The sequence below is a fragment of the Oculina patagonica genome, chromosome 4, assembly GCF_052425735.1.
Source record: "Oculina patagonica isolate OP01 chromosome 4, crgOcupat, whole genome shotgun sequence".
Lineage (NCBI taxonomy): Eukaryota > Metazoa > Cnidaria > Anthozoa > Scleractinia > Oculinidae > Oculina > Oculina patagonica.
In genome coordinates this window covers 54,400,721-54,419,396 of record NC_135761.1, presented here as the reverse complement: position 1 = coordinate 54,419,396, position 18,676 = coordinate 54,400,721, and the positions used below count along the sequence as shown (strand labels likewise).

The following is an 18,676-nucleotide window of genomic DNA, read 5'->3' as shown; positions in this document are numbered from 1 at the left end:
CGTGAGAATAGTCTGGTTTTGTTTACCGTAAAATAATTAGATTAAACCAAAACTTTTGAAACTATGCTTATTTGGACAAGGAAGAGTCATGCAATAGACCGGTTGTATTTATTTTTTTCTGCGCGTGATGGTTTTGACATACGAATCGATTGAAAATGGTCAATTTTCAACCTAATTTGTACCCTCTCAATCGAGTCTAGACGAGTCTAGATGTCAAATCGAAAATTTCGTTTTTCTCAGAAAAATAAAACTATTTGAAGAAAAAAACAACATAACGTTTTTAGTTTTAATAAGGACTACCTTCATGCAGAAGATGAGCGAAATCCCTGTATTTTAAGAATTGCCGCAAAAAACAATTTTTGTTCGATTCTTCCACAAACTTGCTCTTAAATGTACTACTATACTATCCTGATTATTTATGAATTATATCAGTTACACTAAGAAAGAAAACAATTAAAATATTAGTTTTTTGTAACAGTTACCGTCTATGCGAACTGATATGTTTCCTAATATTAAACCGACCTAATTCCTTGAAAGACGCTAAACCTCCACGAGGAAAAGGGAATAGGTTTCTTCGCCATAAAGTAATGCTTTGAGCTTTCGTGATAATTCAATTATTTCCAGCAAGAAAAGCATGTATATTTCATCGTGGGAACAAGACGTTTTGTCTGGCTTCAAGAAAGGTAAAACAAACAAAGTGCAGTATTAACAATTGGAATAAAATATTTTTCGGGTGTCGGTAAAACGCCGACTCGGGGTCGGGGTCGGGGTCGGGGTCGGGGTCGGGGTCGGGGTCGGGGTCGGGGTCGGGGTCGGGGTCGGGGTCGGGGTCAATTTTTTATTTTTGTTTTAAAAAAATTCACTGATTCAGAAAAAAAAATACAAAATTTATATTAGCGTGTGGGGCATTTCGAGTCGAAAAAAACCATTTCTTTCACATGATATCTGGGAATTTTGATCCTTATAAGTTCAAAAGTATAAAAGAAAAAATTCGTGGTCTAACAGGCGACAGGTGAAATTGTTTATCTTGGCGGATAGAATTTGCTGCCGACTTCTTTCTGAGCGCTAGCTCCTCGCCCCTCGCCAACATAGCATGAACTTTTTCAGGTTTAAATTAAATTGAGAAAATTCAGATTTATATCGTTAAAATAAAGCGGCCTTTCGTATCCAAAAAAATAAGGAAGCAGAATTGTTTTGTTTAGACCGCAAAGCTCGCATTAACAAGTCTGTAATTGTTTAAAATATAAGTGAAGGTATCGAGCAATCTCTTCAATTTGCGTGACCGAAATGCGGAAAGGCGTTTTAATTGAGGTTATGCTGACAAGGAAGTATTACATCCGCTCTTATGTGCATAGCGGTTTGTTGTAACAAACAACACGGATCGAAATCCGCCAATCACAGCCCACCAGCATGACCTTTTGACCTTGTGGGTGAAACCAACAAGGGTATCCATCGGTTTTGATTCGAAAGATAATGTGGAAAGATGGACGTAGAAAGATAGCTATGCGCGTAACATTGAAAGCGGGTTTAAATTATTCGATAACAGAGAAGTAGACAAAGTAGGCTAAACTGTATGTATACGTAAAAGTTAAATTTCATCTTTCGCCTGTTATACCTTAACTGAAATTCTTCTGTTATACTTTTGAACTTATAAGGATCAAGATTTGTGGCGAATTTGTGAAGTAAATGCTTTTTTTTCGACTCGAAATACCCCAGACGCTAATATAAACTTTGTATTTTTTTTTTTGAATCAGTGAATTTTTTAAAAAAAAAATCCAAAAAATTGACCCCGACCCCGACCCCGACCCCGAGTCGGCGTTTTACCGACACCCATATTTTTCCTAGAAATGACACATTAAAAACGTTCACCTTAAAGTTTGTAGAATAATTGTGGCTTTCTGCTGTTCATTAACATAAAAGGGCGCTTTAAATTCTGACAATCCCCATGATGACATAAACTTAATATTAGAAAACCAGTGCTTTGATGTTCGCGCCACGCAAGCAGTTGCTCAGTAAAACAACGGTAAAACTAGTAATTTTAGTTCTTTTTTTTACATAATAAGAGGCAAGAGCATTCTTAAAAATATTAGCTTCGAGGCGTTATCCACGCAGACTGTCATTCTGAACGATGATGTTTTTAAATTTTATTGAATTTTTAAATTGTTGTTATAATAGTGAATTTTTTCTATCTTCTTAATATTTTTAGGATGTCTTTTTATATGACTTTTTAAATTTTCTAATTTGTACACAGCCCCACAAGCTTTTAGCTTTAAACTTTTTACCGTGGTTAAATAAAGTTGTTGTTATTATTATTATTATTATTATTCAGTATTTACAAAAGAAATGCAATTATAAAAGTTAACGTTCGTCCCTGTTTCAGCACTTGAAAGTTCGACGTAAAAAAATTCGATTACATCCCATTGCAGGTCTACTAACCAAGCACGCAAACAGTTTTTGTTTGAAAGTTAATTTCAATTTAGGGAAGATAGAGAAGTAATGAAATGGCTTGCTCAATTTCCATTTTGGTTGACTCGTCTCACTCCAGATGCGGAGGTGTCAAAGAAGAAGACAAAAATGCTTTTTCGGTCACCTTGCTAAGTTGTAGAAAAGACGTGAGTGGATATTTGCGTTCTCTTGGGGCAAGCGGAGCACGAGGGCAGCACGCGCGTGTCTGTGTTTCAGAAGTGGACCTCATCTTAAATAGAGCTGGCCTGTTTGTGTTGAGCGACCAAGAGATAGAACAAATGACAATATGTTCACGGCATAGGAAACTTTTGACAGTAAACTCGCTGCAAGAAACGTCTTTTGTTAGGTATAGACAAGCGATATTTTTCTGACTGGAGAATAGCGATGGATCTTTCGCTCTTTTACGTTATTTCATTATAAAGTGCGCCCTGCATGACAATGTTGTCTACAAAACCGTTTATCCCTCCAAACCCTGCGCTATCTTTGGTAGGTCTCACGTGAGATGCGATTTGCAAAGGACAGTCGTGGAATGGCCAGGTTTAAACCAGCGGAATGGCGCACTGCAAAGCAGATTAGCAGCTTATTTTCCAGACTCGCAGCAAAGCAGAGGAAGAAACCATCTGACCAGGCAAAAGAATCAGATGAAGAAGGCCAGACAGACAATGACGAAGACGCAGAAGACTGGGAAAGAGAGGAAGCCTTGGCACTGGGGGGAAGACATATGTGACTTGCAAAGAAGGGGCAAACTTCATTCCAAGTTCAAACTCAAAGATTTGGAAGACATTTGTCAACATTTTGACCTAAGTGTTGAAGGCCCTAAAAACAGGAAAGCGACATTTGTTTCCTCGATTTCTAGGCTTGTTCAAAGTTCCTCATGTTCCCAGTAGTAAAAGAGATCTAATATTAAGCTGTATGTCAAGGGAAACAAAGCTCTGTAAAGCATTTAATTAGTCAGGGATAATTCATATCCGCATTTGTTTTTTGTTTTTGAAAAACACTTAACTGTTACAAATTTAGTGTCAGCAAGTTAACCAGTTTGCGGACTGTTATGAACTGTGACGGGTTCAGACCAAATAAGGTTTTTTTTACAGTGTTAAACATAAACACTTTGTTTCAAGAATATACAGATTCATTTAGCTATATCAGCGTCGAAACGCTGAATGAGTATTATTCTCACAGGCAAATGTTCTTGATATAATTTTCAGCGAACGTTCGCAACCGTTTACCATCGCGACGAGAAGGTCCTTTTTTCGTAATATGAGATTATAATGTTATTGAATTCTCTCGTTAGGTAGAAAGTGTTTACATGTAGGTGCAATTTACACTTCCTGCTTTATTTTATGTTGTCGTTTAAAAAAATCTACACCCTACTCGCATCAAAAAACTGTCTACCTCAACTTCGGTGAGGTATAATAGTTCCTTTTATGTTGCAGTGGCGGTGGTGAAATGTTGCCGATCCTTCAGATAATTTAGTCGACGAGTTTACTTACAATAATACATGTAACGTCATAAAGCGGAGAGTTTCTTTTCACTGGTATTTCCAAGACAGTAATTAGCCGTCGACATATCAGGATACATGTGATCTGCATACCACCATGTCTACCAAACTACTTAATTATGTGGAACACATATTCGTTATTGTTGCTACTATGGTTTTTATTTGTCATGCAATGTTTTAAGAAACCCTAACTAATTAACCCTAGATTTATTTACTGTCTTTGCAAAATGAATTTTGTGTAAAAATTAATTATCCCGCTGAAACCTGCAGCTCTAGCTAGCCAAGAAGAAAGAAATACTCATTAATAATATTGCACACTGAAAGGTGGTGAATCACACTGATTGAAACTGCGTCATTGGTTGCAACTTACATTAACGAAATTGTTTGTAACGAGAAAAAAGAACTAAAGTTCGATTGTATTAAATAATTGTTTGTTTCCGAATGAAAGCAATCCAACTCATTCTATTCCGTGATCGCCCGTTCCACGGATTTCAGGGGTATTCCGGTAGTCCATTCCCGCCAATTTCTTAAATCCATGCCAGGTTACTAAGCGCTATGATTTATCAGGTTTTTATCTGAATGCAAAATCTTGCCAATCCGTTGCTGAAAGCAAATAATATTCGCCTCCGCAACTTGCATCCTTGGCCTTGTCTGACAAATAAACCGATCGCAACTAAGCTTCAAGATGGCATATATCAGCGGAAATATCGGAACCTTTTTTCAAACCTACAGACATCAGCGATGTTTCCACGAGTCTGTTGCCTACTTGTGCCGGTGACGGATCACTTGCGGCGAGCTTTATTAAGACCAGTTCAATCCACATTGGGATAGTTAAAAGCCTTTCTGGACCAGGATCAAGTATTGAAGGAAAAAGCTATCAGTCTGTTAATCAACGTGGACAAGTTTGCTTTGGTTCAATGGCCTCCCTCAAAGCTGCGTATCCCACTCCTGTCACGCAATCGCTGGCATGTTTCCTTGGCTCTCGCTTGAAACGAGGACGATTTACAGCGAAACTATAAATATGGCAAGAAACCACAGCGTTAAGGTTTCTACACCTGTCGGAGGCGCTTAAACGGCGAAATCCGGTTAATGAGATCGACAGCTTCAAGGGAGCCGTAGTGGCCTTGGAAAATGACATCAGCCAAAGCGGTAAAACAGTGAACCGTTAAAAAAATTTAAATTCGCTGGTCCAATTTCAACACTGGCCTAAAATGTTTTCCTATCTTTGGTGAGTAACTTGCAGTTAGGTTTATATCTGTATCTTCCCGGACCCTGGAGAAACTGTAATTTTAAAATGCCTAGTTTTGCGATTTTTGAAAATGTTGCGAAGTATGGCTTCTAAGTTTGCATGCAGATCGTGAACGATGTACAGAAAACATTTAATTTAGTACGCATTTAAACTACCAAAGGACAAGTGTTACGCTGATGTGAAATTAAATCTGTTGCTTAAATATATCCAGAGATACACGCTGCTGAAGTTGACCTAAAATCACAACTTTTGTCACGCCATTTGGGCAATTTTTGGGGGGTGGTCTGTTCTCGTAAACAATAAAGCTAATCAATCAAAAATTGTTACCATGGTTACGAGTTGGGTAAGACCTCTATGCAACATAAATATGGTGGAGATCGGCCGACCCCCTTCTTCCGACATTTTTTAACATTGCCTGGGTTTCTGAGACAGACATTCTTAAAGCAACGACGATGGCGACGGCGAGGAAACGTCTATCATAACTACTTCCAGACTTCCCCTCCCCGTATAGTCTTCTAGAGGAAGTACCCCCCCCCCCCAATCCCCTGGGGATTTCACATCTTGTGCCTCCAACTTCCATGACCAACATCCAAATCCTACCTCATTGCATTAGAAATAAACCCAGTTACCTGGAGAACAAATTCCATCAGCATCTAACGCTCTGTGTCTCCAGATTACCTCCCCAGTGCTAGCATCTTTACTGGGACCTAAGAGATTTACACAATAATTAGCTTTGTTATCATACTTTGAGAGTAAAAAGTACTGATGTTTGTTACCGCTGGAGAGTTATGATGAGATCTTTGGAAAGGATGCAATTTCTTTATACAGGTAGCGACATCATAAAGCAACAAATAACAACTTATGAATGGATATTATAGCAAGGTGATATCCACTGTGTATAATGTGAAAATTCAAAAAATGTCCCCTTACCCATTACACGATCAAAAGTCTTTCAGTTTCAAGTTGTGCAGTGAAGAAGGACGATTGTAACAGTCATATGAAAAGAAAACAAAAACGATAAATTGAAAATAAACATCCAGTTTAAAAAAAAGAAAATCAGATAACGCCACATGAAAGAACTGTTAAATAGCTTTCATTTCAATGGTCCCACTTTATGTTCATTATTATATATTACCATACACCAGGCCAAAGAAAAATACCAAATTGTACCAAAGGTAAAATTGAACCACAACATGTACATAAACGTATGTGAATGGGTTAAAAATTTCATTGTTAACCTAACAGCGCCTTTCACTGTCCTTCCACTGGACAAAGCATGACACCGACTAGCTTGTTCATTCAATACTTAACTTTTATTTTAAAAACCTAGCCATGGTATATCGCAATTCCTGAGTTTTAATTGGCTAACAGGCCATGTATATGAGCTCATATGCCATGGACCACACGTATGGTAGGTGTACGCGTCCGCAAGAACAGCCTGGGAGCTCAAGTATTGCAATTATTTGGGTGTTTTTAATAAAACAATTATTCCACTCACGGATGTTGGATATGACACAGCTATCTACCATCTCATATTCAACGTGCACTCATGGAATAATTGTCAAGTATATACCTGATTTGCGTATCTTTTTAATAAGCAGGTCTGCTTCCTGTAAACTAAACAGCGTCCAAACCCTGGATGGAAAACAAACGCAATAAGGTAAAACTGCATCGGCTATCACCGCCATCTTTGTAGAATGACTGTCAACAGCATTTTAAACCTGAAAGGCGCTAGGACGATGAATCTTACCTCGGTCAACAGAAGCTTTGTTGAGAATCAGGGCATCCTGAAACAAAACAAAGCCTCACTTTAAATTCGTTATCGTAAATTGAAGGATATGTAGCTTATTGCATGAAATTTTCTGGCATCAAATTTTTGCGTTTTATACGATTTAATCGAGCAAATTCAAATGTCGGAGAAAAAGAAAGTCGCATATTTATTAGAAGAAATATTGAAAAATTCTCCAAATTTGCGGAAATTAGTGTCGCGAAATGTAGCCCTTCCGAAATCGAAAAATTAAGTTTTTGCAAAAGTTTCATGCAATAGGGTAGTATCAACTGTGTGATAGGCTGTAAAGATTACAAACAACAAACTTATAAACAAATGCTTTATACCTCAATATCATATCCACTGTAGCTCATAACAGCCACTGTTGCATTTTGACCTTGAAATACAAATACAAGACAAACATTCAAGTGTAATTCTCACACGTTTGAGACTAATGCTTTTTCGTTGATGCGTTTCCGATCGTTGAAGTGTGGACGATAGGCGAAAACTCATCAACGAAAACGCATCTGTGGGGACAAGGCCTTAGTAATTTATCATGTTAAAACAATTTTAAAAACACCATAACCAAGATCGCGTTACGGATATATTGGTTACATTTGGCGATTTTATTGCACAATTTCGTTTTATCTTAGGATTTGCCTGTGAAGAACTATCAAACAACCGCGAAAAATGGTTTTCTACTGGCGCCTTTATTTTTAAGTATACACACAAGTCTTTAAGTCAAATCTCTGTCCAAGTATAACACTTTGACAAATAACTTCGTGCCACTGGCAGACAATTATCCCAGAAACAGGTAAAAAATAAAATCGTTATATGAGAAACAGTGCCGCCTGACCTAGAATGTCCACGTAGTTAAAATAAAGCATATTACCTGCCGGCAGCTTGTCAAACTGGATCAAATCTATAGTCTAACATGGCGGAAAACAAATTACATAGGTTAGTATTTTCTCGAGTGAAATTATATTGCTAAATGATACACATGAGTGCAAGACCGCTATTCTTTATTAGTAGAATTCCACTGGTGTTCTAAAGCAAAGACTGAAATTTGATTGGCTGAGGTATCGTACACAATCAGTCTTCTTCATATGGTGACATTTTTTTCGTTTCTCCAAAGTTGGGGAGGAATGTTTAGAAATATTAATGGATAATTCGATTCAAGGGAAGACTGAGAGAAGGGCATTCACCGTTACAAGCACAAGTACACCGCTGCAAGTTTAAAATGATAATTCAATTGGCGCGCAATTTCGCTAAGGCGTCAAGTTACAAAAATAATTGAAAATCGTTATTTGAAAGAAATTTTGTTAGAATTCCACTAAAACAATTACTCGCTATCGGTTTCCAAGCAGTGATAGTTGATTCGTCCTTGAGCTTCATCAACGTTCGCCCCAAGAAATCCAGAGCTCGTAACCTAATTTAGTGTTAATCAGCGTTACATATAGACAAACTGCTATTTTAGTGAAAATCCAACGTAACAATTTTATGAAAGGAATAAAGGTTGTAGCACGCCACTTTGTTCCCTAAAATGTCCGACAGAACCTTCGCCTGTGTATCGCTTTTTAATAGAGGGAAAAAGACAAAAACTATATTCCTTAATTTAAATAATAAAGTAGAAAATTACCTTCGTCTTAACCAAGGGCACTTGAGGATAACATAAAAAGTACAGCAAGGTGTCTATTCTGTGTGTAAAATAAAAAAAAACCGTACAGCTCAGCCATTTGTAAATACGTTTAACTGAGTATTATTTACAGTACTTTGATGAACAATTCAGCCAATTATCAGTACTTGTAATCAGTTGCCGATCGAGAGGTGCTCTATTTAATTCAACTAAACCAAAACAACCTAAATTTACCGTTAAACGAATAAACAATGACTAGATTGCTTCACTTATCCTAGGGGTACTCTATGAATGAATATGCAGAGCTTAATACAACTATAAAGACAGAATTCAAAGTAATTGTAACTCGAGTTTCACGCACTAAGCGATCATCAGATCGAGTGTTAACGTAAAAGAGTTTCAGTTAAAATTTCAAAATTATGGACGGTTGGGACGGCGCCTCTTCTGATTGGATGTTGTGAAGAACTTTTTTCATGACGACATTTAGTAACAAGTTCAAATTTCTTGTTGAGGAGCGAAACATCGCGAGCGGATATGATACAAAGCTTTTCAGACAGACATAGATTGCAGCGGAAATTTATTTTGAATCTTTTTCTTCGAAAGAAAAAAATGGTAGTGGTTTGTAAAACCGATTGCACAACTCACCTATTACGCTGGTTGTAGCCAATGGAACCTATGATTGAAATAATAAAACATAAATAAAGTGACTGCACAGGGCCTTAAGCATTGGCTGGCCAATCAATCATCTTTTTGTTTTAAAATTTATAAAGATGCTTGCCCCCGCTTCTAGTTACAAAAGTAATCGAGGCGGGGAAAACTGATTATGTTAATATATATTGCCATCACATATAATCAGACCATGTGAACAACCCATTATCGAAATCTTTAGAATACAGTATTCTCAAACTCATTAATAATTCACCAAGTTAAAACAAAGAAAATCTTAACCATGAATTAGGTTTGGATACTTGGTCTTAATAATAAGCATGCATTTTTACGATTTTATTTCTCCGTTTACTCCGTAGTTTTTGTTTCGATTGAGAAGATATATCAAACACTCGAGACAGTGTGTTATCGGCTATCCAAACACCTCGAATTTCGTCAAAAAATACTCTGCTGCACGTCGTGTTTTCAACTCTCTTCTCGGTGTTTGGATATCCGATGAAACACTGTCTCTCGTGTTTGATATATTACCTCAAACAGTGTATACATACCCATGGCCTGTTTGCCCATAGCACACTGGTATGTGTTCCTGGGTGACTGATTGTGGTGAGGGTATGGTATAAGCCCAGCACATACACCAAGCAGAGTAAACGGCTCTATCTCTAGATGTGTTGTCTCCCTGCAAGACAAAATATTACTTTTAGACAACAATGAAAAATGGCTTGTGAGGCAAAATCATCTTCACATTCAAGTGAAACACTTTTAACTGAACAAAGAAATAAATGAAACTTAACAACGTTAGTTGACCTTTGCAGTTGTGAAAAAAACTTGGCCCTTAGGGTTACTTTGAAGTATCGCTTTTGTGTCCACTGAGTGTAATTTTCATATACACTAAGTAATAAATGAACCTCCCCTGTCACAAGGTCACATGTAGTTGCACAAGCTATGCTACATATTTTGATTTGTACATCTTCTAGAAACCTGTTGCAGAGAGATGAAGTTGTCACAAATTACAGGGCCTCGAGTTATTTTAGAAATGATACAAAATGTAGTTGGACAACTGTGTTTGATTGCTCATTGATACTACTGGGCACGTATTGTTGTCATCGGTTATTTGCGGATTTGGGATATTACGAACCACCAAAAAACAATTTACCACGATGTTCCTATACCTTGTGATTTCTTTTTCATAAAGGGCAATGGAGCAGTCGTTTTCTTCATTGACATCCAAGTACTCAACCAGGCCTTCGTGTAAGAAGTCCTCAAAACTCCTAAAAAACAAACAAATACAGCACTTTAAAATTATCATTATGAACCCCATAAATGAAGATTCAAATAGGTCAGTATATAATGTAAATACATTTAATCTTTGAATATGTGCTGTGTCAGAAAACAGAAAACAACTGAAGACAGAAGCTAATAACATGAAGTTGTCCAATAACAGAGCACAGTGGCAATTAGGCCGGACTTACAATCATATTTCAAACTACAAAAGTTTCAAATTAACTATTTCATAATTCAGGTATTCAGTGCGATGGCAGATTTTTTGCTGATGTCTTCCATGTCCCTCTTCTGTGGACTCACCATTTCAAGGCAGCTATTTTAGCTTTAAGTAACGAAAACACACAGTGGATCTACAGACGTGAACTCACCTAAACCCTTGCACAAGTTCTTGAATATGTCTGTCGACCACCTTTGGTTTACCACTTTTAACGATAATGTAGGGTCTGAAATATTGTTCAAATAAAAAAGAAATAGCATTAGCTCACAACGGCCCGTTGACACTGTTACGACAACGCGTACACTCTTCACACACTTTATTTTTTCTTTTGTCCTATTTGCAATATCTAGTAGACTGGCCCGCAGGTAGCAGTGGCTAATCTAGGCGGCCCAGTCTTACATTAGTCTTTGTAACGAAAGAAAAACAAAATAACTAATAATAATTTGAATGTAAAATAAGAAATTTGAAGAGAAGTGAGATATTCAAGTAAATATAAACTTCCTGTACCTGCAAACTCGTCCTCCATCAGATGCAATATTGACAAATCTGGAACAAAATATATTTCGTTATTCTGTTGAAATGTTTTACTTATTTGAACAATGCAAAATACCAGCACGCTTATTTACCACGCATACCTGTGTTGGTGATTTGGACAAATGGATACAAACTCACTTATGTAGCCAGCTAAAAACCAAAAACAACAAAACAATGTTACATTTATATGTATGCTAGCAGAGTGAGGTTCCCAGGGGGGGGGGGGGGGTACTCCGGCTTGTAAGTGACGCGGATGATCGAAGGATTTTTGGGGGTTTGAAATTTTCGATTCGGGGATTTTTTTGGGTTGGAGAATTTGGCAAGTCTTTTTGGGGTGACTTGATTAAAATATGGGATTTTTTTGGGTTGGAGAATTTGGCAAGTCTTTTTTGGGGTGACTTGATTAAAATAGGGGATTTTTTGGGTATTAAAAACAAACTAAAGAGCCTTGACGGGGCCTTGGCGTATTTATGGTATGATGAATAAACACACAACAGCGTTTGATTTTTTATGATTTTCTTTGTGTTATATTATTGCCCCTCCTGGCAATTTAGGGGTAATTTGACAAGGGATTTTTTGGGGGGTTATTTTTGGTCCAGGGATTTTTTTGGGTCCTGAGTTTTTCCTCCATTCAATCGTCCCCGTCATTTACAGGCCGGAGTACCCCCCTGGGGTGAGGTTACCATAAGAGTTACGGTAAAAGTAAAATGTTCTGCCCAGAACACAACGCAATGATTCTGGCAGCTGGGCTCAAACCTGGCCGTTCGATCCGGAGTTCAAGACACTAACTACTTAGGCCACATCGCCTCATAAAAATAATATTTATTTTGCCTGCCATAGTTCAACTGAAAACAACCCACCTCTTCTCATCAGTCGAAACGTCTCAACTAACCGCTTGTAACTCTTTACAACACCAAGAATGTTTCCTGTGATGGAAAAAAATTGAAATGAATCTATTTGCGGACAGTGACACTTACACGTTACAAAGAGTAATTTAACTGTTTAATCAGCATATTTACGCCAAAAACTTGAATATTTGGTTTGGTTGGAAAAACAGAAGACAATACCCACAAGGCTAACAAATAAACCGAATACTAAAGGCAAGTACATACAAGAAAATAAAACTCACCATTTAGAAACACTAGATAGACTGAAGGATGGCTTATTTCCTCTCCAGAGAGCATACTTAGATTCTAGAATTTAGAAAAGGCACAATTTTTAATTCCCCCGCTCGCAGTTTATTCTTGTTGTAATGTACAACAATTCAGAAATACTTTCTACATGTAGCATTTGCAGTTAAACCGGTGAACATTTTTTAAAGTTAGATTAACTGATAACAGGACTTTTGTCGTTAAATTCTGTTAGTAATCATACTCGTCATTAAACAAATCGGACTCCTGCTATGCGGTTGTCCGATTTTGTTAATCACTCGTATGATTATTATACAGCTTATTCGAGAAAGGTTGTCGGAAAAAAAGCACAAAAGTGCACGTGACAAGACCGAAAGGTGTTCTGGATATTCAGTTGAATTTTGCATATTGGTGTAGAGGAAATGTACAAGTGTACAAAGCACGTGAGTTTTTTAAAATTTAAGCATTCAGCGTGGCTTAAAGTACCTTTTTCACATTTCTGAAGGGAAAGAAATCGTGCAGATTCGCGTATGTGATATTGTCATCTTATTAGTATTCAGCATGTGCAGTTGCTCTCTTGTTCTACACATACTAACTTTCGTTCTTGTCGCGTGCACTTTTGTGCTTTTTTCCGACAACTTTTCTGGAATTAGCTGTATACATGCTTCGTGTTCCGTTGAGTGTCCATACAAACATGGTTCAACTAGAACTGTTAAATTGTGTTTTTCACCTCTACTCCAAGGTTATAAGCCAGACGGATAATAGGTTCCTCATCCTGGTCTGTAGTGATATGTGTCATAAGTGCAAGGTTTTTCACTAACCCACAAGCCTACACAAGAACAACAACAAAATGTCAATTTTGACGAAGGTATACATGTAGTAACAAAATGAAGAAATTAAACATCATGCAGAAATCGGCCACGACATACATCCAAGTTACGCCGAAATTCTTGAAACAGATGCAAGCAGCAAGAACATTCTTTCCTCGACAAGAACACTATAAACGAAAGAGCGCCCTTCCCAAGGGTTTACGCATCGCTAGTTGCTCCTCAGGGGGGCAACGAACAATAACGTCAATGCAACTTATTTGAATTCTGCGAACCTTGCAAAATCCATTATTCTCTGATCATTCTCCATCATTCTTTATATTTTTAGATCTGTTTAAACCATTTTTATACTTTAAAATAAAGAAAGCTAAAATCGAAGTATCTATAGGTAGATACAACATACAGTCAACTCTCGTTATAGCGGACACGCTCGCGACGTCGTTTGGTGTCCGTTATAGTGAGTGTCCGTAATAGCGGGAGTCATTTCCAGTCAAACCTCTTTCGCCGGGGATCTAGATTTTGTCCGTAATAGCGAGTGTGCGCAATAGCGGGGTGTCCGCAAGGCGAGAGTTGACTATAATAAGGTATAGTAATACAGGCAAACCCCTATTAAGCAACTTCCCTTGGGGAAATGGTAAGTGGCCGCTTAATAGAGGTTCGTCAAAAAATCAGCATAAGGTGTGGTAGAAATATCACTTTTTGCCACGAAATCAAAGATCGTCAATTAGTGACAACGGAAGATTCACATGAATGTTTTATCAGTCGTCACTTCAAATTTCGGACTCTTAGAGCGGTTTTTACTTGAGTGTCGAAAGTTAATTGCGTTTGCTTTGGTTTTGCATTGCTACGCTTAGTGATTGGCTTAAAAATCTCGCACCACTTTCTCAGCCAATAGAACTAAAACCAAAACCAATCATGACTCGCTCGCGCACGTTTTCCCGCGCTTCGTGCCGGCTACATGTATTTGCTTCGAGTTTTGATTGGTTTACTGAATTGTCTGTGTCCTTTGTGATTGGCCAGAGTAATTACTATGGTTTTGGTTTTACGACACTCAACTGAAAACCGCTCTATCTGTCACTAAGTTGTTGAAAGCAAGGCCAAACTACGTGTTTTAAATTCTTGGTGGATGCTTAATAGAGGTTAAAAACAATAGACGGAAATAGAGGTGGCTGCTAAATGAGGGTTTTATTTACAGCATCATACTGGCAATAATTTTGGGCCTTTGATAACTGTTTGCCTAATCGGGGGTAGCCGCTTAATAGGGGTTCGGCTGCATTTATTGGCAAATTTTAGGGTGTGTGTTTTAAGGCCTTTAGTACTGTTCTGTGTTATGTATTCGAGACTCACCTCTCCTTCAGGCGTGTCTGACGGACACAACATTCCCCACTGAGACGGCTGCAGTGACCGAGGACCACTCACTTTACGTGTCTTTTCAAACTGTCAGAAGTGAAAAATACAGTGGATAAAGCTCGCAGTAAATAAAATATTTTGTGTGTATGAAGAGTATTCTGAGTTTACACTGCCACTTACCTGACTGCTAATTCTCGTCATCATTCCAAGAGCAGAAATAAATGAAAGACGTGAAAGAACCTATAAAAGAGAAAGATTTCACAAATTCTGTCAATTCAACAGAACACATTTAAAGGTTTAGCCAATGATGAACCTTTGGCCAAAAGAGTGGACATCTAAATCTCCCAATAAATACCTGTTGTAGTTAAGAATTTAACTTTGGTTTAAATTTTTTCTAACTAGTTTGATTTTTATTTGCCTTTCTTTCAGATAATGCTAATGAATTTAAGACAATGAAAACTAAAAATCAAACTTGTTTGGCAAATTTTTAAAACGGAGATCAATTTAAACCACAACATACGCATCTACAACTGTAACTGAGATGTATTTTGGGGGAAATGTCTCCAATTATGTCTTGGTCATTTTTTTACCTCGCCCATACCAAGCTAAGGAAACAGACCTTTTAGGCCAAAAAACAGCACTGGACTCACTTGCGTGACACCAGCACGATGCATGTTAAACCTCTTAATTATCCAGTTTCCCTGAAAGAAAAAATATAGCTGACTTACATGTAATGAATAAATGTTGCAATAATTTGACAGAGTTATATTAATTTTATTCGCAAACCTTATTACCATCTGAGAGTGAGAGTTGGGAATCAAAAACAATAAATAAGAAAAATGCTAAATCATTTAACAAAGTAATTCCCTTTTCAAACTTTAAATTTGCTCCTCAATCTCAAAGACTCTTTAGGATTAACTTTCATGGTGCATTCAGGCCCTGAGATAGAAAGTTGTTCATTATGGAAAGTTCTGGGTCTGGATCTGGATTCAAATCAAGATTCAGATTCAACTTAGTTAAGCCCTGGTAAAATGAGGAAACATATTTCCAGAAACACCCATAGCAAGCACATGTTTCCCCAATGTTTCCCAGTTTTGCCACATGGGAAGCTTTGTTTCCAGCGTCAATTTTGTTTTCAAGAAGCAAAATTTGCCTCTGCTGCACAGCAGAAACATTTCATGTTTCCACACGGCATGCAAGCATAGCAATGTTCTTTTAAACATGTTGTCTCATTCTGCCAGCCTTAAATCAGATTAAAAGAAGTTACCCGTATACCAAACGTTAACAGTGTTTTATTACCGAGGTGATTGCATGAACCAGTCCATGTGTTATTTGATCCTGACGCATGTGCTTCACAATGTCAAACTGAATTAAAGCAACACAATAAGTTAGTCAGTAATACCCAGCCTTGACATATTTTTAATAAATAATAAAATCAGAAAACAAACCCACCTTTCTAACTAATAAAGCAAACTTGATGAAAAACGCCACAGTCAGGAGTTGTTTGTATTTTTCAACAAAACTGAACATTTCTGAAAAACTGATCCGAGCAACTGGTAGTTTTTATTTTTAGTTTTTTTTTATCCAAGCAGTATGAAGAACGTTTGTCTGTCATTTCATCCAAGTTATATACCCAAGCTCCACCCCAGGGGGGTACTTGCAGTATACATGACGGGGAGGTCACATATTTTTTTCGGTTGAAAATTTCCCCCCCACGGTATTTTTTGGGGTCAAGAGATCTGTCATATATTTTTTTAGGTCTTAAAGTCTGTTTTATTGAATAAATCAGTATAGAGGTGCTAGGTCTTTTACTTTTTGGGGTAGAAAATTTTGATGTCAGGTATTTTTCTGGGTGTAAAATTTCAGGCTCATGTATTTTTTTGGGTTCGCAATATGAAGCTCCGTCGGACCCCCCCCCCCCCCCCGTCATGTATACTGCAAGTACCCCCCTGGGAGCTCCACAAATATCCTTTAGTGCTGTGGTAGAGTGCAGACCTTTCATATCATACATAGTGTTAAAATTTATCTTTTTGTGCAAGAACAACCCAGATTCCTTTATTACAATAGCATACCTGTGCAGCTCTTGGCTTTGGAATCGTTTGGTCTGCAATCTTTTTGAGCTGTCAATTAATTAATGGAATGTGTTAGTACCACTGTCAAGGTTGGGACCAAAAATAATAATACACCCGCTTTCACTGTTACGTGCATAGTGGCTATCTTCCGACATCCATCTTTTAACATGCTTAACAAACAACACGGATTGAAATCCACCAATCACAGCCCACTAGCATGACCTTCTGAGCTTGTGGGCTCATTTGCATGAAACGACATCGGTATGCATCAGTTTTAATTGGCTAATTTCAAACAGCGCATCAAAAGAGGATGTTGAAGGATAGTTGCTATGCACGCAACACTGAAAGCAACTTTAATCATTAATGATGTGTATTTTAAAGCACTTTCGGTAAGGAAGGTATTTGACCTTGCCAAGAAAAAAAGGAATTTGTAATAATGCAACTTACACGTAAGGTCGTCTTGGCAGCTCAGTTATAAAAGATGAGATTTTTTCTTCTGGGGGGATGTCATAATTATTCTTGTTAAGAGACATATAATTATTAATTTTGTGTTTTATGTTACCTCAGCATTAAATCTCTTGAACAGATCCTCAAATAGAAGAGATAGAAGCTGTAAATGGGAAAAAAGAAAATTAAAATAAATTCTGAAGATGGTTTGAGAACAGGAAAATGGATACAACAGAAAATCAATCTCTCCAATTATTATTAACAAAAGAAATAATCACACATAAAAATAATATTATCTTTTGGCAGCTTCTAACCAACCGCAAACAACAATACAGGGTTCAAAATAGCAGCTGGCTGCCGGCCATAGCCGGCACTTTGAGGACACTTGCCTGCTACATGTACTTTTCACCGAAGAAAAAAAAACATGACTTGATCGGCCAACTGAAAACCTTTGAGTATTGGGTACGTCATGTATCCATACATGGAAAGTGTCCCTTGAAATGCATGGCTCTTTAACAGCTGGGAAAAAATGAGCCTTGACAAAAAAAACCGACAAATTCAGGCTAAAAGCTGAAATTTTAGTTTGAACCCTGACAATACTCTAAAATAGCTACACCACAGACATTCATTGAAGGCCAGCTAACTTCCTGCATCTGTCCACATCCGTAACTACTTGGTTAAAGTCAACCAGAGTTAGACGCTTGATGGTACAGCTAGCACCATTACTTCCAGTCTTTGGTAGGATTGAGCCTGGACTAAATCAGGGAGTAGAACTACTATAGGGCATCTGGAAAACTTATTGTGATAAATTGAATATTGTAATCATCAAATTCGCTGAAAGCAGTTCTAAACATCAATGTTTATAAGTCTTATCTGTTTTAATCGCTTTCTGCGTCGGGTTTACTTCTGTGTTTACTGCTCAGTTTTACAGTAAAATGTCTGTTTTGGGAAACTGTCGGTGGGCTGTCGGTGGGCTGTCGGTGGGCTGTCGGTGGGCTGTCGGTGGCCTGTCGGTAGTCTGTTGGTAACCTGTCGGCTGACAGTTGACCGACAGTCGGTTAGCGGGAGCTGTTCTTCACAATTACCATACAAACAGCCACAGTAACAACAACAGCTTCATATCACAAGGATTCACAATTTACAGACCTGCCCTGCTAGTTCCAGTCGCTTGTTACCATAGTAATCACGATCATCCACATGGGCCTGCAAGAAAAATTGACCACAAAGCTTAATACACCTGCAGGGTTTTTAAAACAAGCCAGCGACTGCTGGAGTTCCGCCAGCATTATTATGTTGCCTGTTACGCAGGTCATAGCAATCAGCTCGCTACAAACAAGCTCAGTGTGTTGTCACAGCCTCCCACTCTTCCAGTTGCTGACGCCTATTTCGAAACATTTTTGAAAACCCTGGTGCTAGACTGGTCATCTGTACAAGTCTGGTGGGGTTTTTTTTTAAGTTAAAATCGATTCCTCCTTTGTAAATAACCACGAGTTATGTCTGTTTGATATTGTTTCATATAGATACAAGCTTCTAAA

General features: G+C 37.8%; 1 protein-coding gene across 1 annotated transcript in view; it reads right to left on the bottom strand.

The window, feature by feature from the left end:
* Positions 1–18,676, bottom strand: part of LOC144650683 (DNA-directed RNA polymerase III subunit RPC2-like) — a 40,812-nt gene that overhangs the window by 11,158 nt on the left and 10,978 nt on the right. The window contains exons 14-36 of the mRNA XM_078510411.1: positions 18,288–18,344; positions 17,257–17,304; positions 16,695–16,742; positions 15,922–15,987; positions 15,273–15,323; positions 14,803–14,862; positions 14,620–14,709; positions 13,176–13,274; positions 12,445–12,508; positions 12,176–12,241; positions 11,417–11,465; positions 11,289–11,327; positions 10,933–11,007; positions 10,453–10,551; positions 9,832–9,959; positions 9,263–9,290; positions 8,621–8,678; positions 7,874–7,910; positions 7,329–7,378; positions 6,964–7,000; positions 6,787–6,848; positions 6,144–6,162; positions 5,843–5,920 (exon numbers count right to left, since the gene is read on the bottom strand). Of these exons, the coding sequence (XP_078366537.1) occupies positions 5,843–5,920; positions 6,144–6,162; positions 6,787–6,848; positions 6,964–7,000; positions 7,329–7,378; positions 7,874–7,910; positions 8,621–8,678; positions 9,263–9,290; positions 9,832–9,959; positions 10,453–10,551; positions 10,933–11,007; positions 11,289–11,327; positions 11,417–11,465; positions 12,176–12,241; positions 12,445–12,508; positions 13,176–13,274; positions 14,620–14,709; positions 14,803–14,862; positions 15,273–15,323; positions 15,922–15,987; positions 16,695–16,742; positions 17,257–17,304; positions 18,288–18,344 (1,408 nt within the window). The remainder of the gene's footprint in view (positions 1–5,842; positions 5,921–6,143; positions 6,163–6,786; positions 6,849–6,963; positions 7,001–7,328; positions 7,379–7,873; positions 7,911–8,620; positions 8,679–9,262; positions 9,291–9,831; positions 9,960–10,452; positions 10,552–10,932; positions 11,008–11,288; positions 11,328–11,416; positions 11,466–12,175; positions 12,242–12,444; positions 12,509–13,175; positions 13,275–14,619; positions 14,710–14,802; positions 14,863–15,272; positions 15,324–15,921; positions 15,988–16,694; positions 16,743–17,256; positions 17,305–18,287; positions 18,345–18,676) is intronic.